We start from the raw sequence: 26,885 nt of genomic DNA on the forward strand, positions 1-26,885 counted from the left end.
CAAGTAACTGTGAAATACTTATTTAAATTCTTTTAGGGAGAAATGATGGATCAGGTTCTCCATACACAGCATTCCCCTATGGCTGTGTATGTTAAGCACTGTATATGCAGTATCAGATTACCTATTTCCCTTCAGAGGGAGGAGCTACTCTATAAAACAATGTTATGGAAGCAAATATATTTTAGTATTATAATTTTCCTCCTATACTGCAATCATCTAAACTACTTACTTGATACAACGTAATCTAGGTTTAGCCTCACAACAATACACTTGAAGGTAAATTAGACCTTTTTTTTTTTCCTCAGAGGGGGAAAATGAGGCATAGAGTGATTAATTAACTTGCTCAGAGTCGTATAGTTAAGTCCATGGTACAACTAAGAATCAACTAATAAGAGACTTCTGAGACTCAAACCAGTGCTCTTTGCCACAAGACCATTCCCTTCATCTTTATGCTCTTACATTAGGGGAAAAAATCAAATTAAAAGAAGCCTTAAACAGGAAAAGCTTGCAAAATCTTAGCAATCCTTACCGATCACATTGTCTACACTGAATGATAAGCTCTTCATCCCTGTAAGTGCGGTAGCAGATTGGGCAGGTAGACAAACTCGCGCAGGGAGCACACTGCGTGTAATTATTTTGCCATTCACATCTTAAACCTGGAGAAGTTGCTCCACAGTGCCTGCACCAAACACACCTGCAGAAGGGACACAATGATCTATTACTTTCAGTTCACAGGAAGATTATTTTGTGGCTTTAAACCTCTCCTACCTAGAACCAGATGAGTAATGAAGTTTTGTATCACGAAAAGCCTGTGTGGAACTCATTTCAGGTTGACAATATTTTAATTGAATGAAAATGGCATTATTTACATTTTGAACATTGCCAACATTTTTATGCTTTTTCAAGAAAGTCCCTAAGAACTCCCCTCAATCTACAAAAAACAGGCACATGGTCAAAGGAGTCAACAGGTCAAAGAAGTTCATGCTTCCAGTTACCATTCACTTAAGAGATATGGAGATATGGAGACTTAACCACACAAGAGATCTATTCTGTTACTATTTCACCTGAGTAAAGCAAATGTTTTTTCAGAGGGGTTTATTCTGAGAACAGTTTGATGAAGCACTCATTAGTTTTTCCAACTGAGTGTTGGAATGAATATTCCAATGAATGCAAATTGAATGTTTTTTAGCCAAGAGTTTCAAAAGAAAATGTGTGCCCACCTCTACTTACATGGGTTTTGAAAGGAGATAACAGTTTCCCTGTTAAACTATTAACTCAATGAAGCCATTCAGAAGTTGTCTGGTTTAATACACCTAACTTAAATACAATTAAAAGTTTATTACAGTTCAATTGACACTGCAAATTCAAAGTGTCAGAAAGAAGCAAGAGAGGCCAGCAGGCAGTATCTCTCATCCCAGAACCAAACACACCATTTGCACTTCCAGCCTCCCTTTGGAACTGTCTGCAGGGGTGGATCCAAGCAGTAGGTGTGGTAGCTGATGTCGCAGTCATCACACAGAAGCAGCCTTCCTGGATCTGTTGCTTTCCCACAGGCTTCACACACTGTGCACTCCAGGCACCTCCAACCTTTGCTAAGCACCACTTTAGTAATCTGCAAATGGAAAGGTGAAAATTATTTGAAAACTGCTCAATGAAGTGTGATCCTTGTATAAATTAAGGTCTGGCTAGTGGAGCACAGGATGCTCTTCTGTGCACACTATCCACATCATAAGTGGCTGCTTATCAATTAGATGTTTCTGAAGCCTCAAAATTGGGAATGGATTACACAGAAAGAAACTGTAATTACTGATATCTGATACTAATCCAGAACATAATTCCTCTGGGCAAACTATCACATCCAAGAATATATACTGCACTGGATCTACATGGAGGACAGTTTGCTCCTTGCAGGATGAGCTGGTCCTGTAGGGATGAAGGACACAGCTGCTTTTTTTCAGTTATGCACTAAGGCCAGGATTCAGGTCACTACAAACCCTCTATCTTTCCTAACTTGTGCTGAGGTTTGAGTCATCTGAAGCCAACAACTAATGTATTGTAGTTAATATATAAGACCAGTATATAAACACAAGGCCAAATTAGAGTTGCATGAAACAACACACACAGCATTTTGAAAGGTACATTGAAAATAATATTTGATGACATGTTGGAAAAAAAAATCCTACTTCTACACAGATGCACTTACATAACAAAGAATGTACAGTGTATATGTTCTATTAAATAGCTTATTATATACTTACTAAGTCATCTCATACCATTCAAATTTAATTTTCACACATTTTCTCCTAAACTAATGAATGTAAAATGTATTAATTAACCACTCCAACTGCTGTCAATTCTGACAGCCAACAGATAAATTGAATCAGCTAAACCTTATGCCCCTAGTAAATGAAGATGCAGAGCATTTTTTTTTCTTAGTTTTTAATTCTGCTTTTATTTAGGCTTTAAGCTTATATCTCAAACTGTTATTTTAACCAACTGCTGGATAATCAGAGCTATTTATGGTTGCAAATTTACAAAAAGGTTAATTTCTCTCGAGGCAATGTATACTATAAAATGACATTTAATTAAAGTCTTTCACAAGGCACATGCAAATAATGGTCACATTAGCTGATGAATATCTAACAAGTTAATGACTCCCCTAATTACCACAAACCCAAATGCAGCATAGTGCTGTTAAAGTACAATATCAAAACAGTGTAATCAAGCATTTTTTTTATGCAACACAAGCACTCACCTTAATACTGACACAGTATGGATGGTAACACTGACCACATTGAGAGCAGGCAAGCAACCTGCCCTCAGCACCTTGGCCAAAACTTCCACAAACTACACACATATCCTGAAATGATAAAGAGCAGCAGATTTTCAATACATGCCAGACACTAAGCTCTGAAAATGCATAACTGTAAAACCCAACTAGCTTCCTGTATAACTTAGCTCCTAACAAGGCCATTCATTTACTTTTTTCCCCTAATTAAAAGCAAAGAAAGAAAATGAAAATGCAGTAACTATTATCCTCACCTGATGGAGAGTGAACTTGTCACTATTGGAGAAGAGGACAACTGTATTATGCATCGAGTTCTCTTCCTCATCTTTGTTAGATGAAATATCCATAGTTGTGACCTATTAATGAAAACCATAAAACATAAACAGCAAGCTCATCACATTTTCTAAGACATGAGACAAGATGGAACTTGTTCTCTAAATACATTCATTTTTAATAGTACCAGAAAAGACAAACTTTGCAAGTTCTTATTCATATACTATGAACGTTCATAAAAAGCTATTTTCATCCTAAATGACTACATTAATTGACATTTGCACATAAGTACAAGCACCACTACTACTTCAGTTTTACAGACATTCTATTCTTCCCTTTGTTCACCTTCACACATTGCTTCATTGCACTTTAAAATGGAAATGGAAGGAAAGAGTAGTCTAAGATCAGTAAGCAGAAAGTGTCATAGTGTGACCAGTCTGCTCAGCTCCCCACATATAAACATTGATGTTCTTACTGAAAAAATAATTGCAGTGACATGCTTTTGAGTATTAATTTAAAGAGCAATTGCAAAAAATTCACTTATCCTGTTTTGCCTACAATGTGGTTTAGATAATGTTCCAGGTGTGTTAGAGGACTAAGTAAGAGTTCTAAAGTTACAGGAGTCAAGAGGCTCTCCATAAGCAGTTTCTTTATGAGGTTTGTCTATCCTGCCCATAAAAACTTGCAATGAACTTGTTTTTATCTCAATCCATAAGCTCTTACTGCAGACAGTCTCTCTCCTTTTGATCAAGACATTGTTAATCTGACCTGTCCCTTATTAATTCAGCTTATCCATGTACCCAGAGCTTCTCAGGAAGAAAAATAAGAAAAAAAGACTTCAGCTGTGTCCCGACTTTCATGCAAGTCTTGCTGTGTAGAATTTGCTATCCAAGAATTTAAATTCACAGCCCTATTTACCCAGTGAACCAGTAGAAGAGCTCTCTATAAAAGAACAAATGCATGCTAAAGAATTATAACTTTGTTTAGCCAGCTGTTCTAATTTTATCAATGTGTATTATTTCAAACATGGTTTAAGTCTTACAGAGGCAGTTTTGTTTAAATAATAATTTCAATATTTGACAAATCCAAACATTACTCTGGAGATAAATGTAAATATTGTTACAACAGCTACAGGAATCCTTCTGATGCACTGTTGCTGAAAATCAGCATTTACTGAGATACAACTAAAAAGGAGATATATTGTTAATGTGTTTTAATTACTGCGTGGTTGAAAGCACTGCAGCTGTAACTACCTAATTAACCAAAAAACACCCAAAACGCCTCTTGGTATGTTCAGGGAGAGTTTTTATCCTTGCATTTATTTCCATAGGTTCCACAACACTCTTAGAATTGCTTGAACACAGAAAAAACCCAACATTTGAAGGGCTGAAGCACTGCTATTTCGATGCTTGCTTAACGTCAGCCGTGATACAGCTTGAGTTAACCTGCAGCCACCTTCTTCCCCATTCCCAAGATGTACCCAGGTATTTCCAGATTTCTGTAGCTGTTCACAGGTCATGATCCCATGCTGAGTAAAAATCAGTTAGTGCAAAGGGGTTGAAATACTGCCATTTCAAACATTTATCTGGTACAAGACAGCCTGGCAAGGATGATAAAAATATGGTAGAGTGTCCTTCTAAAAAACAACTGAAAATACTGAGAGTCTTCAGACTAGCAAAGAAAGAGTGGAAGGAAAAAGAGTAGAAATTATGAAGATATATAGAAACTGAGTGGTATGGAAAATATCAATAAAAAACAATTTCCTCTTTTATAAGAGCACTAAGGAGCAGGCAATCAAACCAGCAATTTAGAACACCTGGCTGATGAGTTATAGAACTAAAAAAGGTCAAAATACGATTTCCAGAAGTTGTTAAAAGTGAATAGACATATTCACAAAAGACAGTTCCAATGCAGGCTGCCCAAGACAAAGATACCACCACCCATTCAGCAAGTCTCCAAGTCACAAACTGTCTGAAGTGTCTCCTTCTGCAGGCCATTTTTTGTTTCTTCACTTTTGCCCCAGCACTTAGTGTTGCTTCCATGGGTAGAAGAATCTCTGGTCTGATCTGCTAGGGCCGCTGTTACATTCTTATGCACAAACCTCGCTCTCCCCTTTTCTGTTGTTCCAGTGAGTGCTGCCCTTACCCAGCATGTTCTTCACCCAAGGAAATGGAAGGAGTATAAGATTTCCAACAAATATGCCTTTAAGTGGCACAAGTAGCATAAAACTGCTCCAGATCCATTAAGCTACAGTGCTTTGGCTCTTCATGACAAACACTGACAGCCAGGTTTAACAAACACCTCTGCTTTTCTGCTTTTTAGTGCTCTTTCATTTTATACAGTATATTAATACAAGAGTTACAGTTAAGTAAAACTGAGTTATATTGTGAGACTATAGTATAACTTAAAAATAAATATTCTTACCCCTGGAATGACTACAGTCCCAACACCATTTTTCAGTTTTGATCTACCTCTTCCACCTCTTCCTGAAAGACCTGCACCACGTGGCCTCCGCTTCCCTGGGAATCCTGATCCACGGCCCTATTCAATGCAAGATAACAATTAAGTGCAACCTGAAGTTCTTTAGTTATATGGGATTCAGATGTTCAATGCATCTAGGGAAAAATAGAAGTAAAAAACCACCCTATGATTTCAAGTGATTATGAGCACACTAAGCCATAGTCATTAAGTCAATACATAAATCATTGTGAAACACTTTTAACTACTTACTTGACATAATATGGTCACCTCTATCACCAGTGAGAAAGCAGCCAAACCCAGAAATGTTTATTTTCTGCTCAGGAATAACTGGGAATCTGGACTATTTTTATTTTTTTTCCCCCACAGCTGCAAAGTATCCAAAATAAACAGCCTTTGTTCTAGGATTCATTTTTGTTTCAATTAAAAACAGTCAGCTCAGAGAGGCATGGGACTTCTGAATAGAATCTGGACACTCGACTACTTGCAATTACAGATGCTTTTCTTATGGTATGAAGAATCAAGCAAGAACTGGAATTTATTAGGGCTCAATCCTGCTCCCAAAATGAAGCAGGAGAGGGGTATATGAAGCCCTCTTAATTCAGCAGATACAGAGAGACCTTTTTATATTAACTATACCAATTAAACTCAGATCAACATTATCCATAAGATGATGTTTTTCTCATAAAATATACACTTTTGAAAAACAGCTTCTTTTCACCCTTCCTTATTTTAGATGCAGTGTTTTGTGCTCTGGAGTATTCACAGTATGTTCAACTACAATTAACTGTGGAAAAGCAAGCATATTTTAAAAAGTAATTATCCAATATTAATGCTATGGTTTACTTTGATTTTTTTATTATATTCCCCCCCCACCCCCTTTATTTATTTCACAAAGAGGCTCCTTAATCCTCCCTAATCACTTCCAGAGAGAAAAAGAATATATTTCTCCATGTCCCCAAGTTCTGGCTGGTATACCAGACCTCTTTACAACATATTTTGAGGGCTCTAATCTGCCCAGCTGACAATAATTATGGTCTATACTCAAATAAGCACCTTTCCTGCTTTGAGATAAACTATGAGATTATTTATTGCATATTCAATTTGTGAATAATCTTCTCTTCTAATGCAGCCTGACTCCATCCACAGAGTATTTAAATACAATGCCTGTGTCCTAACATTTGCTGGAAACTCCTTTTAGTACTAAGGTGAAACATTTACTCAGTAAAACAACGTTAACAGAACCACAAAGCTCTTTGGGGATGGTGTTGCCAACAGATACGAGCTGATGGAGACAGGAGTTCCCTGGATGGAAAGCAACAGAGTGGGCTCAGTATTACCAACAGTGTCTTTCAGATTTGACAACTCCTGTTTCAAAGAACATTAAGTTTATGGTCATAATTAAAGGGAGAATCCAAACATCCCCATGTTAAAATTTTATTAATGTCCAACTATTAATAGAAAGAGAAATTAAGTTCACTTACTCTTACACAATGAGGTAATGTAACACAATTATATTTTAGGGAGTCAAAGAAAGGCTGCTACTGAGGGCTGAAGTATTCATATGTACCAAAATGAAACCAAAAATGTCTTTACATAGACAAGGAGTTAATAAATATGCACACACAGGACATACAAGCTGATTTTTTTCAACATGTAAAATCTTTGGCATGTTTCTTACTTTGTCTGTTTCAGACCAGGTATCAGTATTGTTATTTTCACACAACTAGTAACAGGGATAAGCACATACTTCTACCAATGTTAATGCTGAATATTAAGCTGAAAATTAATGCTTGAAGCAGCCAAAGCTAAGCTAATGTCAAATTAAAATAAAATTAGCATGAGTGTTAAAGTGAGATGAAAATAAGTAATTTGGAAGCTACAGCTCTTCCTCAGGATTTAATCATTTAGCTTTTTTGCTTTGATTTAAAAAGAATAATTCCACTTAGTTTCTCCAGGTGTTTTTAATGGTAAATGTCACTGTGGATACAAGCTTTGGTCCATCTAATCAGGTAGGAAACTTGTTATTTATTCCCCCCCCCAGCTAAAAACAATGTCACTTTGAATCCACTCTGCAAGATTTCTCCACAGTAACAAATTCAACCCACCCTTCAGATCTCTGCTCCTTTGCGTGCCTGGCTTACCTTACTGACAGTATTAAGGATATTTTCCTTCTCAGGTAATTTATTTTGACAGCTACATAAAGCCAACCACAAAAAGTGAAGCACTCAACACACACAAAAAAATTGGTAATTCTTTGCCATTTGAAAATGAGGGCAATGTCATCATACTGTGAACTCTGGTAAGCATATAATTTTTAACCTGAAAGCTCCAGAGTTTCAGTAATTTTTAAAGGCCTTAAACAGCAATAGAATGGAAGACTAATTCAGTTGTTGAGATACAGGATTTCATCACTAGTCTCTACAGCAGAAAGATAGCAATGGATACATGAAAATAAATTCAAATTATTTACCACTTTGATGCTCCAAATGGCACTGCCAGGAAGCTGTCTGGATTTAAAAATGTCCCGACCTTCTGAAATGTCTGGGGACCAGGAAGGTGGGCTGACTGTATTATTGGTACTCCAAGCCCCCTAGGATATGGTAGGTGAGAAAATAGATGTATAAAACTTGGCAACATAAAGAAGGGAAGAAAAAACAAAAAACAAACAAAACAAAAGAAAAAGAAAAAGAAAAAAGCAAGCAACAAAACCAAAATTCTGAAAAGCAAAGCACATGCAGGCATAGGCATTTCTGTGTTAAGTAGTCAATTAGTTCACTGAATGAGAGGAAGGTGGGATATTTTTAGGTTCTCATTGAAACACAGGCTAAACCAAATATTAACCTCCAACTGGTAGCTGAGTACAACAAAGTGAGTTTTATAAACACAGCATAGTACACAACCAAAGCAAGCAATCATACAAATGATATCCCTACATTTTATTGCACCAAATGAAGACAAGAGTAGTTTGAGATGATAACATCCCCTTTTAGACTTCAAACCTCATTTTGAAAGACAGGTGGCCTTAGTTAACTTTTGAGTCTAAGCTACTGACCACAACTGGACTGAGAAGAGAGTGAAATCAAAGGAATATACCACCAGAAAAAAGAAAAAATAATATATACATGGCAATTAACAAAGTATCTCTCCTACAAGCTTGCCACAAACAAAGCACTGTAAAACCCCACTATTAGGTCTTTTTTTTCCACCCCAGTGGTTTCATATTATGTTGTAGTATCAAATCTTAGTATATTATTATACACATGTAATAATAAGCATGGTGTACCTACAAACTCTTTTTCACTATTTGATTATTACCCTGAGTTCTTGAGTTCCGATCATGGTGAGATATTGTAGATCTCAGTCACAAGAAATAGGGCAAGACAATAAGAAAAATGCTAAGATGGACAACAGCAACAAAAAAAGCTGAAGTTCCTCATACACATTAAAATCTGTGGAAGATTTTCTCAAACCCCAAGTAAAGGCTGCAGGAGATAGCCATCATAAATAACTTCACTCTAAATTTACACATTCAAGTAGTGAAAGGATAATACATTTCCTTAAGTTTGTGAGAGTAAGAAATAATGAATACCAAGATGAGAAGAAAAACAGATGAAAAGTGTAAGTTTACCTTCTGGAGAATGCCATTCAGCAGCAGAATTGCATGGATGATATGGAATAACCTCATGCATACTAATAGTCCCAACTATTCACACACGCATAACTGCTCACATGGGCAAGCCCAGACACATTTACACCTTTCAGTACTGGTCTACACAATAATAAGCATTAAGAAAAATGAGATAGCTTTGCAAAATGTGGATTTTGTTCTGAAATGAAATATTCCTCATCAAGAATGTGTGGGAAACAGTTTCTCTGGAACCAACAACTCATCAAAACACATACCCATCGCAGACTGTAAATGGGTATTTTGCTAACAGCTGCACTGACTGAAAATAGGGCTGCCCCTCAACTGATTTCAGGCCAGAAGTGTCATGGGCAAGATGCCCCTAATCCATGTAAGGCACAGTCAGATTAGCTCAATCTGCTGATGAAGGTGAGTATGAGCCAACATCTTGCTCACCCTCGAGCAGATGAGGAAAAGCTCATATGACACCTTCTGCTGGCAGAGCTGGGTAGGCAGCAACCTACGGCTCCTCAGATAGATCAGGGTTCAAACTGGCACAATAGATCCAAAAGAAAATTATTTTTAATGACCTAAAAGGCTCATTACATCTAAAATCTGCATTTTAAAAATGCCAACATTGTCCAAGTAGTACAACTCACAGCGTGGACATGGTGAGATTCCATAGAAATCTGTTTTCTCAGACTTTAGCTCTGCCTACATGGGAAAGGGAACATGGACAATATAGCTCTTAAGAATTAAAAACTCTGTAACTCCATTTACACAAAGTGATAATTACACACACAACCTACAAACTGCTTAGTGTCTAGAAGACTACTTTTGTGTTTTCAGCTGCCCATCATTGTCTCCCCTCCGCCAAGGTGCTTCCAAAAAATGCTCTAGCTGAACTGGTAGTGCCAGCAACTGCTCACTTGTACTTGGGTTAAAGTTAGTATGCTTGATTCAACAGCTTAAATGGTAAGATTTTGCTATCCCAGTTTTTAGCTTGAGTTCAGTTAGATGGTCACCATGGTGACATCGCAGAAGATCAAAGAGATCAAAAACCTCTGAAAGGGAAAAAGCACTGAGCAGATACCTTCTGCAACTGCAAACCTAGAGATGGACAAAAGTCCCTGTTCACATCCAGGACATAAGGACACAGTATTCACAGCACATCATGGGCACAACCACACCAAGCCAGAAACTTCCACAGAGAGGTTTGAATACTTCTACCCAAACACCTTCCTGAGGTGACTTCACTGAAATACACATCACTTTACCTGTGCTGAACCACTCTGGGCTCCCGACTTGGTCGACAAAGAGAAACAGGTGCTTGTAGAGGGCAACTCTCCATGTGGGATAAAAGGTATCAGATTCATCTCACCCTACATGCCCCTAGAGCTCTACAGAGACTCTTAATGGAAACCTCCAGGTGACTACAGTAGAACTTTAACCCTGCAGATATCTACAGTTGGCTGAATCTCACTCCTTGAGCCTGCAGTAGGTGTAAGTCTGAGGTCTGATTTTGTTATATCAAGAGCCCTGTAGTTTATTAATCCGTCCTCTATTGAAATCACTAAGCGCTGTCACACTGGTTAGCAACAATATCAGCAGGTCTGTGGCAACAGGAGAACCACTTTCACCATGCTAGCCATCTTTTGAATATCAAAGAAGATTGCAATTTAGCACAACACAATTAACATTTTCATGGAATTTTAATTACTGTCTCCCTATGTTTCTAAAATTCAACATGCCCATTAAGTAACTGCTCTTACAATATTGCAACTCAAAGGAAATTCGTGTCTTGTAGGAAGAAGCTTTCCATCACCCTCTAAGGGAAGCCACATGCTGGCTAAAGGTCAGAACCTAAGATCTCAAATATGCTCAAAATATTTAATCAGCAACTAATCTACCTACATTCACTTGGGATGTACAAAACTGTTTTCCTTTTAAGAAGACACACTTCTCTAGTGACTAAGGATATTCAATAGATTAAAAAGCTAATAGAATATTAAATCTGAATATGAAATATTCAGTCTTCCAAAACAAAATGAATTGTATATGATTCATGAGCCATATTGTTTAGAATTAAATTAGAAATTTAATCCAAGTTTTATTGTAGATCAGAAACATTTGAATTCTTGGTCAGATAAGCTTAATTAAAAACACACACTTCCACAATATTATGAACAAATGAATTACATCAAAGAGATGCATTAATTATATTTTGGCTTTTAATTAATGCCTATTGCCACACAACACTGAAGAGAAAGTTCTATTCAGTTCATTTACATCAGAACCACGGCAATAATTATGTACTGTGACAGAAACAGGAAGTTCTAATTCTCAATCATATTCTTGAGTCCTCAAAATTGAACAACACAGCTGCAAGTAAATTATAACAAAAGGAAACCCAATGTCAGCAAGGGTCAGGAGATCTCACTAAATTACCACTGACTGTGTTGAGCTGCTTAATGCTTCATGAAATCTACTGCAATTGCAAATGCACAAAGCTGGGTTTTCAATTTAACATTTAATGTAATTTTAAGGTTGTGAACAAAATTTAATCTCTTCAAGGTATCATAAAAAGAAAAAACCAAAGCAAAACAACAACAAAAAATCCAAACCACACCACAAAACCTAACCATAGCAAAACCTAATCTGTGAAAAAGACCTTTTTTTGATCTTTATCCAACATCTGCCACTACAACAACATACTTTGTGGTACCCTGTAATTGAAGACAGCAAAAAAGCCATAGTACCCAAGAAAGAACACCCACCCAGACCCATCATCATGATTTGCATTTTTGGGTGTCATTTTAGAAAATCTCTTAAGACACTGAGAAATAGGTGGAGCTGTACAACAGGGATCACCAAAGTCTTCATGATGAAAATTAAGTACCTCTACATCACAGTATTTCCCACGGAATGTATTCTAGCATCATGCCTATGGTGTAACAAAACCAGTAGGTTATTATGTTGAATCTAATATTATTCTACAGGCTATTCTCAGCTCTTCACCTATGAGCCTTACAATGCCACATGTTGCAACATTCTGCCTTTACTGACCTCATACTATGCTCTCCAGTACGCAGTACCCAAGCTAAAATAACTACTTCAAATGTACCTAATTTAGATACACAGAATATCCCTAATATCATTTCAAGCTTATCTCCACAGAAAAAACCCACCCCATTTTCCTTGTGAAGATTTATTTAGTCATTAATAAACTTACATAATAATTTCTTGTAAGACTACTACCTTAGAAAAAGAAACATGAAAAGATCTAAGAGAGGTCCTGCCCCTGGTGTAACTGCAGTTTATAGGCAAGGGTAGAGAATCTGCATATTCCATGGAGAAGACACTGTACAGACACAACTCTGAGCACAGCACTGTAAAAAATCCATCATGCTGGCAGCTACAACTACATGTCAGATGTATGCAAAAACTGATTTGGCTCCACTATGGTGCAGGGTAACAGAAACAGCAAAGAGACAGCCCATGGACCAAAATCCATGGGAAGTCAATCAGATGCTAAGCCTAGCAGACAGAGGGTCCCCTGACTGGGTTGGAAGCAGATTTAAAGCTCACCTGTGGCTGAAGGTATGGATAATATGCTACTCTATCAACCACTGTTACTAGGAGTGCACCTTACTGACAGGGCTTCTTATGCTGACACAGAAAAAAACACATTCTCCAAAGTGGAATAAGCTTGTAGCAGCCAAAGCAATTCTTAGCAACGCAAGGTAGCTGCATACTGATTTATACATAGCTCCCCTTCTGTTTGTAAGATGGATTTTCTCCTGCTGCTTCTAATCAAAGTAATCATGTCTGCCAAAATGCTCAGGTAGAGGGGGAGTGATAACAATAACACTGATAGTGCACCCCTGAAACAGACTCATGATGCTTTTTAAAGCAGAGGATTGTCTTCAGAGTTTGTGAGATAGGCTTTAGTCGTTTCAGATCAAGAGTGATGTAGTGGCGTGGCAGACATCACTAAATCCTATTAAAAATTACTATTAGGATCCAAACACAGGAAATCAATTCAGATTATGCCTAACTTTGTATTCAATAGCAAAACAGAGTAATTATTAAAATATGTTTTCATTAACAATTGTTAAAAGAGATTTTGAAGAAAGGGATAATCATTCATCCTACTGCCCAGAACAATACAGCAAAAATTGAATGAAAGCAATTCCAAATCAGAAGCTATTCCTTCTCATGGATCCCCTGACTCCAGTGAAGCATGTGTCTAATAACATTGAGGCACAATATATTCAGGATCCAGATTTTTTTTTCTCCTGTTCCTCTTCCTGTGAGGTTCCATAACTCAATTGCCATGGTGGGTTTTTGTTATTATTATCTTTTAAACCAAAACAGGTCATTCCAACACAGGTAAACTACACATTAAAATACTTAAATCATCTAAGAGCAAGTGAAGAATATTGCCATCTGTGGAAACTGGCTAATGTTGGCTTGTCTTCAGGGCTTGCAGAATAATCAGGCTCTTACAGACTCTTTATGAAGTATCTATTTTAAAACTGTGCAGCTCTGGACAAGCAACTAGTTCTGTGATGATAGCTCCTTTGCGCAACCAGAGAAAGCAGCTGTGGAGCCAATGTTAGCTCACCAAGTACAAGAGCCACAACCTCTTTAATTAATACAAATAACGCAGTCCTGTTGGTGTAACTTTTCTCTCTTATTTCACTGCCTTCTTAAGACAAAATCTCACCCAGCTGCCAGGTAGCATTTGTATCCCATAACCTAACTCCTGAGCAAAGCACCACAACTGCATTCTGTGGTATTTTTTTAAACAGAAAGAAGTAGGTAGACCCATAAATACAACCTGCATTTGAGAAGGTAAAACCCCCTCTTTAGTGACACCTGGAGAAGAACCACGCATGCCCTGGTTTATCCTGAACTGTTATCTCCATAACTTCACAGAAGCAATTCTTCCTCCAGAATTGTTTTCCTCACATTTTATGGGTTTTGGATCAATGTGATCCTCTTTGGACAGACAAGCACCAAAACACTGTGGTGGGCTAAAATGTTTTAAACTAAGTTTATGTGTCTTCTTCAGTGGTGAGGCCACACTTGGCATGGAAAATAAGATGGAACAGCAGAAAGAATCACTTTTCTCAGCTGCCTGCATCTGCCCCATATGAGTCTCTCCCTAGGGCAGAATTGGGAGAAACATCCATTTTGAAGTGACTGTAGAGTATGACAGGCCTTAATTCTTTGATTTTGTATCTGGTGAAAATCTGCTACCTTGCCTTCAAACCTGTCCCAAAGAACTATCATGCAACAGGAAATCAACCAGCCCCTGGCACACATTAAGTGTCTGAAGAACACTGAAGGCAGGCAACAGAGAAGATCAGAAGGAAGAACACACAGCACAGCTATGAGATTTCTTTCTTTTGCCACTTTGTGAATACATTTCAAAATCCTACCTAGTGAGTTCTTTCTTTATAAAGTCATACATAGGGCTGCTGGCACAAATATGTAGCATTTTTTTCTCCTGAGAACCAAAAGAAGTATGAACACCAAAAAAAAAACCCAAACAACCAAAAAAACCCCATCACTTTTTAAAACAAAAAACCATCACTTTTTAAGACAATCCTTCATGCCCAGCACAGAAAATCAGATGAACAAAAGTAACAACTGACTGATGAAGAGTCTGAAAACGATCCCCAAGCCCAAATCCAAAACTATTTATGGTGATTTAGATTACCAATAGAAGGTGAAAAAAAGAGAGTCTATGTTTCACTAATCAAGTAGCTACAGGATTGTGTTTTTTTCCCCCTCAGTCCTTATTCAAGACAATTTTTCACCGATTCCCACGAGGTGCCAATCTGTGCTAAAACTGAATAATCAATGGAAAGTAAGAAAGTGTACTGGGACCTAAACCAAAGTATGCATGAGCTCTTCTTACCAGAAAATTGCTATTCACTTCACAAAAGTTCCAGCTTAATAGGTGTCTAAAGTGCAAGATAAAGATAATTGAAATCAAAAAGAAACCCTCACAGACTTCCAACATACTTTTGCAAGGCAGATCGTGGATTTCACAAGTAACTTGTCCAAATCTACATTCAGTACTGCTAAGTGCCCTTTGTTTTAAAATACAGTTTGAAAACTGTCCAACAGATTATATTGATTCAGCACCACAGCTAGGGTTTTGTGTTACATCTGATTTATAAACTAATCCAACTCAGTTTTATCAGCATTAATTACACCACTTATTAAGAGGTCAATGTTTACACTCTATTGTACACAAATTATACAAATTGCTACTTCTACAGGTATTTTGTTTTGTTTTTCTTTATGGTATGTAGCTGTTCTGCTACAGGCATCTACAGTTGGGAACGACCTTCATGTTTTCCTCAGTGGGTTCTCTAGTGGTTAACTAATTCTATGAGCAGTATCGTGATGCTGGTTCCCATAAAGAGCAGGGGAAAATTACACAGGAAAATAAGTACTACCCTTACTGGAAGGCAAAAGAAGACAAAGAAACTTCTCCAACAGAAAACCTGAGTTCATTTTAGACTGCCTAAAAAGCTCAGCCCTCCTCAACTTCCATGATAAGTTGAGAAAATCAATATAATGTTGAAGACAATACAAAGTACTAAGGAAAAAAAGTTTGTATATGAGGGTAAAAAAACCCAATAGAAACTCTGAAACTTTCCAAATGTAAATACTTATGGTTGCTGCCTTTATTATATACTTTTAACCTTTTCAGAAGACTATCTCATACCTTTTCTTGAGAACCAGGAATTTTGAACTCTTAGGTAACATGTACAATTGGAAAGAATTGTGCAACACATAAAAAGCTTTTTTACCATTATGCTCAGAAAGGCATGAAATCATCAGCCTAGGAGTCCCAGACTTAAAATATATTGTGAGAACAGAACTGAAACACTAACTTTTGTGTAGAATTTTGCAAACACAAACCAAATCCTGCTGATTGATGAACAACTATCTCCACAACCACATAACACAAACAGAGAGCAAGAGATCCAGAGAATGGTTTGGATTGGATGGGGCCTTAAAGATCATCTAGTTCCAACTCCTCTAGCAGGGACACCTTTCACTAAACCAGGTTGCTCAAGGCCTCATCCAACCTGGCCTTGAACACCTTCAGGGAGAGGGCATCCACAACCTCCCTGGGCAGCCTGTTCCAGTGTCTCACCACCCTCAGTGCTGCAGAAGGTGACAGACTTGAGGATTCTTTTCACTTATCAAACTTTATCCTAGTCAAACCACAATGATTTGTACCACACAGTTCTTACATAGTATTTGTTAATGTAACAAACCCATCAAATTATTTGCAACACCATTAAAATTGTCAGTCAAGATACTATCTGGCAGTGTGATGGAAACAGGAGCTGTTCCAGGTTTTTCTATAAAGCCAGTTTCAGAAATGTGAACACATTTTGAAAGTACCAGCCAAGAAAGATGCATATAGAAAAGAGATGAAAGTTTAAAGGCCCATCATTACAGACAGCTGCATTTGTAGCATATGCATTAAAAAAATAACAACTCTTGGTTTGTTCCATGTATGAACCAAAAGATACTTTTAATTCTCACAAGTGAACCTCTATCATATCTGACCTCTCAATTATTCCAACACGAAATGCCTTTCTGGAAGAACCACACATTCACTTAGAACAAACGCATACGATGTGCTAAAACACAAGGGGATTTAATGCATTATATGGAAACTGTGAGCTATGATTCATAACTATTAAATATTCCATGTGCTTACCTGTCTTGATCTGGGCCTTCCAGGAGAAAACTTGCGTTTGGTGATGGCTGGCTTTCCCATGCCAATTTTTGGAGTGACTGTTATGTAAGTTGTTGGGAGGGCACCTCCAGCAGCGGAAGGCAATGGCGGGGGCTGGCCGTGCTGTACATCTCGTGCAGAATGCAAGTCTAATGAAACATCTGGCGAGGAAGACACATTTGTCTTGTTTATGTTAACTGATGGGGGAAGTGAGGGGGAAGTCTCAGCTGGTGATTTTATGGGTTTGTCTCCAACTGGCGAACTGCGTGCAAGACCTTCATTTGCAGAAGTCGTTTCTACTCCTAGAAGAGGTGGCGGTTCTGACTTTTCATGGATTTCTCCTCTCTCTGCATTGTTTTGCACTTTTATTATTTCCAGTTGTTGCTCTACAGGGACACAAATATCTCCTTTACTTTCGTTCTCTTGTATTTCTGACAGCACAGTTATGGTCTCAGGTACTGAAGACCGAGAGTCTACCGTGGATACTTCTGGTACCTCCACACTACCTTGTGGTAGCTGTCTCTCTTCCACTTGTTTGTCTAACTCCTGCTGTGTTACAGCTGGAACACCGTCCACCATGTCCGTCATTTTCTCAGTCTGACTCTCATCAGATGCTGGTGTCTTTTTAGGAGACATTTCCATTTCATCTGAATTAATTTCAACAGAGACTTCTGTTTCCAGTTCTTCTGTCTTTTCTTCTGGTGATATGCCTGAAACTAAGTACAACCATATTAAAAGCTCAGTGCAAAGAAGCAAAACTTACCCGGGTGTACCGGTCAACGAGTATACTTGGTACTCAGCAAGTACACCAAGGACATATCACTTTACTTCAGTGAATTTAATATGTAGCTTAAAATACACTTCATAAATACCTGTCTTTGTACCTATTTTTACAAGAGTCTATGGTTTTGGTTCATTATTTACTTCCCTGGAAACACAGTAGAGTGAATCAGTCTGTGAAAGTCATTCTTACCATCTGTGACACACCCAGCGGCTGGTTCTTGACTAGGGCCATCACCAGTAATGGGTTCTTCCTGAAATGCTGCATCCTCTGCACCACATTCCACTTCCATTTCATTTGGACAAGCTTAAGGAGAGGCAAAGAATTTATCAAAAATTGCTCTGTTTATCCTATCACCCTGGCATCAGTATTGCTGTTGCAATTGCTGTGGCTAAAGAGAATGATATTTAAGGATATCATAAGGTCAGGCAGACTACATAGTACTCCTGAAAGATTAAGGGCCTTTTTCTCATTAACACTGGAGCTGGTTTATACCTTTCAGACAGAAAAAAACATGTCTATAGAGCAATTTTATACATCTAATTGTGACAATTAAATTTACACAGTCACACACTTTTGCATTACCTGATCAATACCAAAAGGCTTTTCTCAAATTCCAGGCTGCTAAATTCAACAGAGCTTGCAGCATGAGGGCTTCAAATTTTTTACACAAGTACTACAGTAGCTTATGGTATGGATATGAGGTTCCATCTACTACCAGCACTTGGAACATTGATTTTCAACCCACCTGCTAAACAATATAAAAACTAACTGTTGCCACTTTGGAGCTGGGATATTTTAATCTGTTAGGTTTTCCAGTTAAATAAAGGAATTTGCATGGAAAAGGCACTACTGGGTGCTTTTTGGCTGACAGTATCACTACAGAGCTCAGAAACAGGAAATACTTTTATTTTTCCTTATGTAAAAGCTTTTTGAGTTCAGGAAATTCATTAAAATGCACTAGACAAAGCAGAAGCAGGGGAAAAAGGTATATAGCAAGTGTTAACTCAAAAAGAACTGATCCCCCACAGATGATAGCAACAGAAAACGTCAAATGAATGCAGCTCCAAAAGTCTCTAAAGTTCAAAAAGCCAGGAACTATTAGATGGTGCTACTTTTAGCACCTAAAGACTGCTCTTAGACTCTGCCAACTTTAAAGTGATATTTTAACTTGAAGGAAATTATCATTTAGACTGGCTTCAAATCTGATTTTAATGTACAAAAGCACTCTCCTGAGTATAAAACACTACACAACTGTACTGAGGTAATAGCTGCAGATTACTCCTGGTGGTTGAGATGCCAGTCCTGTTCCTCCTTGGGGAGAAAAGTATGCTGCTCAACTCTTCTACTAGCTAGAAAACATGAAAGGAGTATCACTTAAAACTTTAGCCTTTCAAATAAACTTGTTCCTTATTCAAAAGGGTTTTCAGCAGAAGACTGGGAGTTCTTCCAGTCTTAGTTTTGGGTATTTCTTGTACATCTTCCTACATTTGCTACATACTGCCTGAGAGTTCAACAGCCTCTACTAACCTTTCAGAACTGACCTTCAAAAAGGTTGAAGTCGTCCCTTTTTCTAACTTGGTGTGCATCTTCACTGCCAGAGTTCTGCTCATGTACATACATTTACCTTCTGTCACTGCCCTTCCTCCAGGATCAGCTTTTTCTCTACTGCTCACAAAAGGTATGCACTTACATGTACAGGCTAACATCAAAGAGAATTACTTGCTTACACAAAACATCAGTTTGAGCATTCAAAATTAGAGTTTTGGTACAGTCCAAGATTTCCCCTTTCTAGTCAAAAATTATTAAGCTTCTGACAACACAGATACTTACACAACTGATATCAATGTCTTTTAACAAAAGATCAAGGCACAAGCATTGCTGTTTAAGCAGCAAAACCGCACAAGGCAGTGGTAGTGCAGTTACCTGTTAGATTTTACCTTGCTTCCAAATTTAACCACAACTGTGCTTCTCATGAGAGTAGGTGCTATTGAACAGAGCACAGTGTGAAATACACAACAGCATTCAGTTACAACTTCATTGCACACATTCAGATTAACAGATTCAAATTCTCTCTGTTTCCTTACTCTTGCTAAGTAAATAAAACCCCCAAACACCTAATTCAAATAACCCCAAAACTACATTTTTCTGCAACTTCCCTTTCCATCTTTTGCTTGGTTTGTCCATTTAGAAAAGAATCTCTCAGAAATAAGATGACTAGTATTATATTGTTTTGAAAAATGGCTCCTGATTAGAAGTTGTTTAGTTAAATATACCTGCCCCTTGAACACAGCCCAGCTCTTGCTCTCTGCCCTACCTGGACATAGGGAGAATGAGTGCTATGAAACTGATGAGTAGCATAAGGGCAACAGGAAAACTGGGTGTCTCCAGGAACATCTACCAGAAACTGGCTTATGCCTGGTGGTTAGGCACAAAACAGGTTGTCAAATGAACACATTTATTAATTGTATCACATCCAAAAAAATTGGCTAAGTTTACAGCTACAGACTGGGAAGTTGGAGCTGGAAGGTTGAGAGCCACCACTGAAGTGCTTACTTGCCCATGTTCCTAATACAGAATCCTGAAAGCTAGAAAACATTGAGATGGACTTCTTGAGAAGCTGCAGCTAAATAAAGGAATGCATGGAGCCCATAGAGTGGAATGTGAGTGTTTGGAAATAGAAATACATTTGATTACCTGTCACACTGTCAGGTTCAGGAATGAGTTCAGAAGTGTCCATTACATCACATGACTGAGTCTGATCCCCTTCTCCTTGTTTACAAAGAGTGCAGACGTAGTCTTTCAACTGAGACTCCAATTCACTACCTGGAGATCTGTCACATTCTATGTGAATCCACCTGAGGGGATTCATTTAGTGTGAGTATGATTTTAGTAATAAAAAATACAAAGTATCCTAGTAAAAATCAATCAGGAAAATAGCACTCTTTCCCATTCCTCTGAGAAAATAAACAATGTCAACCAATGCTTCATTGCAGAGAATTTTAGAGAAATAAATATGATACAACAGTATGTCAAGCAGTAAACAAATTTAAACATGAAAACCTAAGCTGTCACTGAAGCCAACTGGACACCATAATATGTATCACAGTATCAAGACGTTGCACAGCAAGATAATACAGCATTGAATATGAAACACAGTTTACATTCTTAAAGGATTCCCAATAGAGCTTTGGATTTCTATTACTGGCATAGCAAAACACACAAAATTAAACAGAGAACAAGTACTTGAAATTTCTTTTTAATAAAGGAGACCATTGAAAACAACAGTCTTTCAAAGTTAAGACAATGACTCCTCTAATCTGCTTATTCACAAACAGAAGCAATGGTAGAAGCAGCAGCACAGATTTCCCTGTACACCTCAAAGGTGACTGCCAGTTAAGACTTATTTGCTAAGATTCAAGTAAGACTACCTACAATTGTTCATTGTATTTAGGAAAGAAGGATCAAGATGTTGCACAATGTGGTCTTACAGTACTGTACATCAAACACAATCCACACTCTTCAGAGACACACATCAGTGTCACACAGCTCACCATAAGCTTTAGGTATTATAGTACAATTGAACAAAAATTTGGCTTCTTACCTTTTGCACATGTGACAATGCAACATATCTTTCTGGAAGTCTTGGAGGCACAGTTTTTCACAGAAAGGACAAGATAAGTTGTCTTGCTGTTGGTAACAACTGTCACATACCAAACAATTATGGTGCCACTGGCAACTTGTTCGTGTGCCACACTCAGCACATACTCTACAGTTCTAGAGATCACAAGAATTTAGTTGTTAATTATGATATTTCATGATGTGATAGAACTGCCACTAACTGACATTTTCCTGGTTTCAATTCAATTAAATAGTTTTACTGTCCTTGATAACACTAATAAATTACCCAGGATCTGAAAATAGAGCATGAAGAGCCTGTGCAGCAGCAAAAAAAAGCTTCCTTGACTTGAAAGGAGTATTTCTTACAACACCAGATTTTTTCATTCCTCATCTGACTTATTTTACGACTGCCACAAACTGACTATGAAATTACATACATCTCATATACAGAGACTTCCTTTGTTATGCTGAAATAATATTTTTATCATTATTTATGCTTTTATTAATCACAAAGTTACTGATAAAACCACAAACTCATCCTGCCCTCCTCAAATGCAAAGGAACCATTGAGCTGCAGAACTGCTGCTCTGGTAAGCAAGAAGTAGCTGAATATAAAGAGCCTTCAAGTACAGATTAGATATACTACTGTACAGGTTTTAGATTACATTTTAGTTTACATTAGATCATGAGATCAGATGTCATTAAGTGAAGGTTATCCTCTCCACCTAGATTATATGATTCTCTTTTCCCATATGGGGGTTACTTTACTGTCCTGCGCAGGCTGCTTCAGACACTACACTGACAGCTATCCTCAGAGAGCAGCTGTAGAGCCACAATCACCTACCAGTGGGATTCCTTCATACACTACAAGTTACATGGCAACAAGTCTGCACTACACCTAGAACAGCATAACAAAATACAGGCCCTGGTAGTGACAAAGAATTATCCTGAAAACTTCCAACTTACTTTACATTTCCAACCATTTGTTGGTACTGCATCCATAACTGGTTGTAGACAGAAAGTATGGTAGCCTTTGTCACATGTATCACACACCAGCATCTTGTTGTCTTCCCCAGAATGTCTAACAAAAACAACATGTGGTTAAACATTTAAACAAACCATGACACACACAAAAATAAACTATTTAAATGGAGAGTGTAAACAGGAAGACACACAGCTGAGCCTGTGAAAATACATGAATACCACTTACAAATAGTCCCAAAGATGATGCTCTCAAATTCATATTGAAGAATGAATGAAGACCACTACACTTGCTTTAAGCAGTGCTGAGCCTGTGCAACCACTCTGAATTCTAGAACTTGGCCCACTTTCATTTTACACAGATCTAGGCAGATATAATGGCCTTCCTGCACTGAAATCAGTTCAAAATCTCAAGTATGTACTTTGTTTCTTTCTGAAAAGAACATGCAATTGTACTTGTTCCTACAAACAGTCTGATTGTACTTCTTCCAAGGAAAAAATGAGCCATCACCTCTGACTACCAGAGCTCCTACAATGTCAACCAGTATGATTGCAAGAGCGAAACAAATACTAAAGGAAGAGAATTCAATTTTCCTACATTCATGTACTACAGACCTCCACAACAAATTTCAGTGATAAAATACATTTGCAGAGAATAAAACAAATAATTTGGTAGTATCTGAAAGTGCTGTGTTCAGCTTTAGTTGAAATAAATTACTGGATACTATTTCATTACCTGGGAAACCTGATATTTAATAAACAGTGTATGTTCTCCCTTTGCATGGAGATATGCTTAATATGCTATTCTTCAACACTGGAATAAAACTGCCATGCTGCATAAAGTAATAGGTGTGAAAACATCACATTTTCTTCTAGTTTTCTACCAAATGCTGTCAGTACCCAGCACAACATTTGTAAGGATATGTTTTAGAATGTACTTCACTGTTGTAATTTCATTGCTGGTATTTGCTGTCAGCAGTGTGAGATCAGGGAATAACCTGCTTTAAAGTGGGTGAATTTGAATGCTACCAACTGTTCTGCTTGGAAAACAGCAAAGCTCTGGCTGATCAGGTACATGAGGCAGTGGCAAAGTGGCTTTTTTCCTACATACTGTCCTAGCTGAAAGCTGAACAGAACTCATTTCTTTTTCAGCAAGCCCTTAAAAAACCCAAAAAGAACCCTGCAGTGCCCATCAGATTAAGTTAAATGAGAACAAGCCTATGAGCAGGCAGAGATTTCTGAGTGAACACTTCTAGTATTGCAACAATTATGTGTCTTTATTTCAGTATTTGTCTGGTGTAACAATTCCATCATGGTCACTCATGTCACTTTTTTCCTCTGCTCAACTAAGCCATGTTCTTGTTTTCATAATGACTCATTAACTGCCTCTGAAGGATGTTATGAAACAGAAGAGAGGGCCTAATACAGGGGACCTACCCAGTATGTGGTACAGACACAACAAAACGTCAGCTCAGTAAGAGCACAGGTTCCCAGACTGTACAGGCTCTGCATTACACTAATTTGTCAATTTGGTGCATTTGAGAAAAATCTCTCTGTATGAAAGAAGGAAAAAGTCAAAAGGCTTTGCTGCTCTCCAGAGTCTGCCAAGATGAAGGTAACGTACAATGCACAGGACTTCCAGCTCAGCTCCCTTAGAAGGAAGCTCCCAGCACAAGAGTTTGTTCAGCTGTTTGATATAATATCCTAGCAGATACATGTGAGTAAGCAATCTACACTACTTATTTAAAACAAAAAGAACAGTTAGTAAAACAGATATTTTAAAACCACAGCACACAAGTCTTACATCCACCTCCTCCATGTCCTTTAAGACCCACTTACTTGCAATTCTGGCACACTTTGCAATCAGGACACTGCCAACCTGCTCTTTTCAAAGGTGTAACTTGTATGTCCAGGCACATTCCATGATAGTGCTGGCCACAGGTAGTACAAAAAAGTTGATCCAAGAGGTCTCCAGGGCTGTCGCACACTGCACAATTTGCTTCTTCCTTTGCTACAAAGAAAGAATTTTTTCAATTATAATTTCTTTCACAATTATGAACATTTCAATGAAGCCAAGGAACTCTTTAGCAGTTCTTAGGAATACAAAACTTGCTCATTCTTGCAAAATTTGAATGTAATTAATATCCCTAATAACTACTCTTTTAATTTGGTTTTCTGATATATTCAACTAATCTTCTTGTAACAAAAGTACATTCATTTTGAACCTTAATAAAGCCCTACTGAAATGAACAGTTTCGTTCTTCTCAAGATAAAACTCAAGAGTTTTAGGACTAACTCTCCTTTGGAGCAAGTTCAAAATAAAGCTTCTGACAGCTTTACTTAGCTTCTTTAGAACGGAATAGAATTAGAATAGAACTAACCAGGTTGGAAAAGACCTTCGAGATCATCGAGTCCAACCTATCACCCAACACCATCTCATCAACTAAACCATGGCACCAAGCACCCCATCCAGTCTTTTCCTAAACACCTCCAGTGATGGTGACTCCATCACTGGTCCTGGGCAGCACATTCCAATGGCCAATCACTCTTTCTGGGAAGAATTTCTTCTTAACATCCAGTCTAAACCTCCACTGGTGCAGTTTGACACTGTGTTCTCTGGTTCTGGTGCTGGTTGCCTGGGAGAAGAGACCAACCCCCGCCTGTCTACAACCTCCTTTCAGGTAGTTGTAGACAGCAATAAGGTCTCCCTTGAGCCTCCTCTTCTCCAAGCTAAGCAACCCCAGCTCCCTCAGCCTCTCCTCACAGGGCTGTACTTCAAACCCCTCACCAGCTTTGTTGCCCTATCCTGGACACATTCCAGCAACTCAACATCTTTCCTAAACTGAGAGGCCCAGAATTGGACACAGGACTCAAGGTGTGGCCTAACCAGTGCAGTGTACAGGGGCAGAATGACCTCCTGCTGGCCACACTGATCCTGATACATGCCAGGATGCCATTGGCCTTCTTGGCCACTTGGGCACACTGCTGGCTCATGTTCAGCCTACTATCAACCAGCACCCCCAGGTCCCTCTCTGCCTGGCCGCTCTCCAGCCACTCTGTCCCTAGCCTGTAGCACTGCATGGGGTTGTTGTGGCCAATGTGCAGAACTCGGCACTTAGACGTGTTAAATCTCATGCCATTGGACTCTGCCCATCTGTCCAGCCTGTCAAGGTCCCTCTGCAGGAGCGGTTGCCAATATGGTTGCTTTAACCTGAGTTAGCCAAAGTAAGCAAGTCTATTGATTTGAACTAAAACCTGATGGAAGAGAATTCTGATGAGCAAATCTTTCCCAGTTCTGTCACTAAATCAAAAAGAAAAGTACTAACTTGGCTGTGCACCACTGTCAGTCTTCAAAACCAGAAGAGTACAAGCTTGCATCTTTCTCATACCTTAACAGACATGAATTCTTTCATAAGGAAAATGGGAAAACAGGTCTAAACAAATGGACTCTTAAGCTGAAAGTTTTCATAAAATGTGGCATGAATTGTGTCATTTCAAAACAGTGTACTTACATCTTTCGGGAGCCTGATCAATATGGTCTGGACAAAGGAGGGACAAGTTACTGAAATCCTGAAATGTGCCTGCTCCAGCAGCACAGGGGTAATGGTACATCTGGGTACATTTCTCTTCACAGCATTTGATAGTGGCTCCAAGGTGCTTACAATATGCACATCTCTGAAAAACAAACATAAAAGTACGTCACAAACTATTTCGTCTTGTCACTTTTCTGTCAGACCTGTTCCCTAGCCTCATTTAACAAACACACACCTTGGCCAGTAGCAGGGAGTAAATACTGAGAAGAAGGAAACTATTGAACTGTGACTTTCAGTGGTACTCCCAAATCATTCCAATTTAAAATGTTTAACAAACCCATTCTAAATGCACTCTGATGACCGAGGTGGTTCTTGTCGCTATGTTATCTAACTTGAGCTATACTTTCAGTGAAGAGGCTTGGAGACTCATTCTGAGTAATAAAGGCAGACCACACTAGGCTGTCAATAGCTTACAACTAAAAAACAGAGAGCTGTGTAAGTTGTGAAGTAAAACTGTAGACACTGCAATCAGAAATGCAAATGGAATGAATATCATGTTCTACTAAAAATCTTACTGACATTATACAATTCTCCCTTGGATGATCATGCCTTACATAACCTAGCACTTTCCTCTCATCTCTCCTTTCAAGGCTACACAAATATCACCACCAAACTTCAAGTTGAATATTATTAGAAACCATAGGCACATTTGTAAAGAAAGAATTATTTCTCGGCAAGAACTACCCCATAACCCTCCAGCTCTCTAGTCAAGAGGGAACTGATTCCATAAGTCTGCTCGTAAAATATCACCCACACCTTTCTGATTCAGTTAATCAGTCTTTTTTCTTTCTTGGATTCCTTACAGTCCCTGAAGCACTGTAACATGCTTTTGCACTTTTTCACCAAGGCAACAATACTTTTTAAGGCTAGAGCCCAGCACAGTAAGATTTGGAGTAAACTTAAGAAGAAACAGGTCAGTGGCTCACAGAATGGAACACATAGCACACAGCAACAACCCAGCTCAG

At 38.3% G+C, this 26,885-nt stretch overlaps 1 protein-coding gene across 14 annotated transcripts in view; it reads right to left on the reverse strand.

Moving 5' to 3' along the window:
* Positions 1 to 26,885, reverse strand: part of KMT2C (lysine methyltransferase 2C) — a 190,382-nt gene that overhangs the window by 67,294 nt on the left and 96,203 nt on the right. For 12 of the 14 annotated variants that reach the window (XM_068145968.1, XM_068145981.1, XM_068145977.1 and 9 more), the window contains 13 exons: positions 25,840 to 26,002; positions 24,167 to 24,338; positions 22,313 to 22,427; positions 21,330 to 21,502; positions 20,423 to 20,583; positions 17,918 to 18,031; positions 16,927 to 17,660; positions 8,013 to 8,132; positions 5,486 to 5,602; positions 3,043 to 3,144; positions 2,756 to 2,860; positions 1,431 to 1,612; positions 530 to 694 (listed from right to left, as the gene is read on the reverse strand). In XM_068145968.1, coding sequence (XP_068002069.1) covers positions 530 to 694; positions 1,431 to 1,612; positions 2,756 to 2,860; positions 3,043 to 3,144; positions 5,486 to 5,602; positions 8,013 to 8,132; positions 16,927 to 17,660; positions 17,918 to 18,031; positions 20,423 to 20,583; positions 21,330 to 21,502; positions 22,313 to 22,427; positions 24,167 to 24,338; positions 25,840 to 26,002 — 2,423 coding nt within the window. The remainder of the gene's footprint in view (positions 1 to 529; positions 695 to 1,430; positions 1,613 to 2,755; positions 2,861 to 3,042; positions 3,145 to 5,485; positions 5,603 to 8,012; positions 8,133 to 16,926; positions 17,661 to 17,917; positions 18,032 to 20,422; positions 20,584 to 21,329; positions 21,503 to 22,312; positions 22,428 to 24,166; positions 24,339 to 25,839; positions 26,003 to 26,885) is intronic. The other 2 variants (XM_068145979.1, XM_068145978.1) reach the window with 2 other exon arrangements.

The sequence above is a fragment of the Melanerpes formicivorus genome, unplaced genomic scaffold (assembly GCF_026170545.1).
Source record: "Melanerpes formicivorus ecotype bairdi unplaced genomic scaffold, bMelFor1.0.p_v2 SCAF_13, whole genome shotgun sequence".
NCBI lineage: Eukaryota > Metazoa > Chordata > Aves > Piciformes > Picidae > Melanerpes > Melanerpes formicivorus.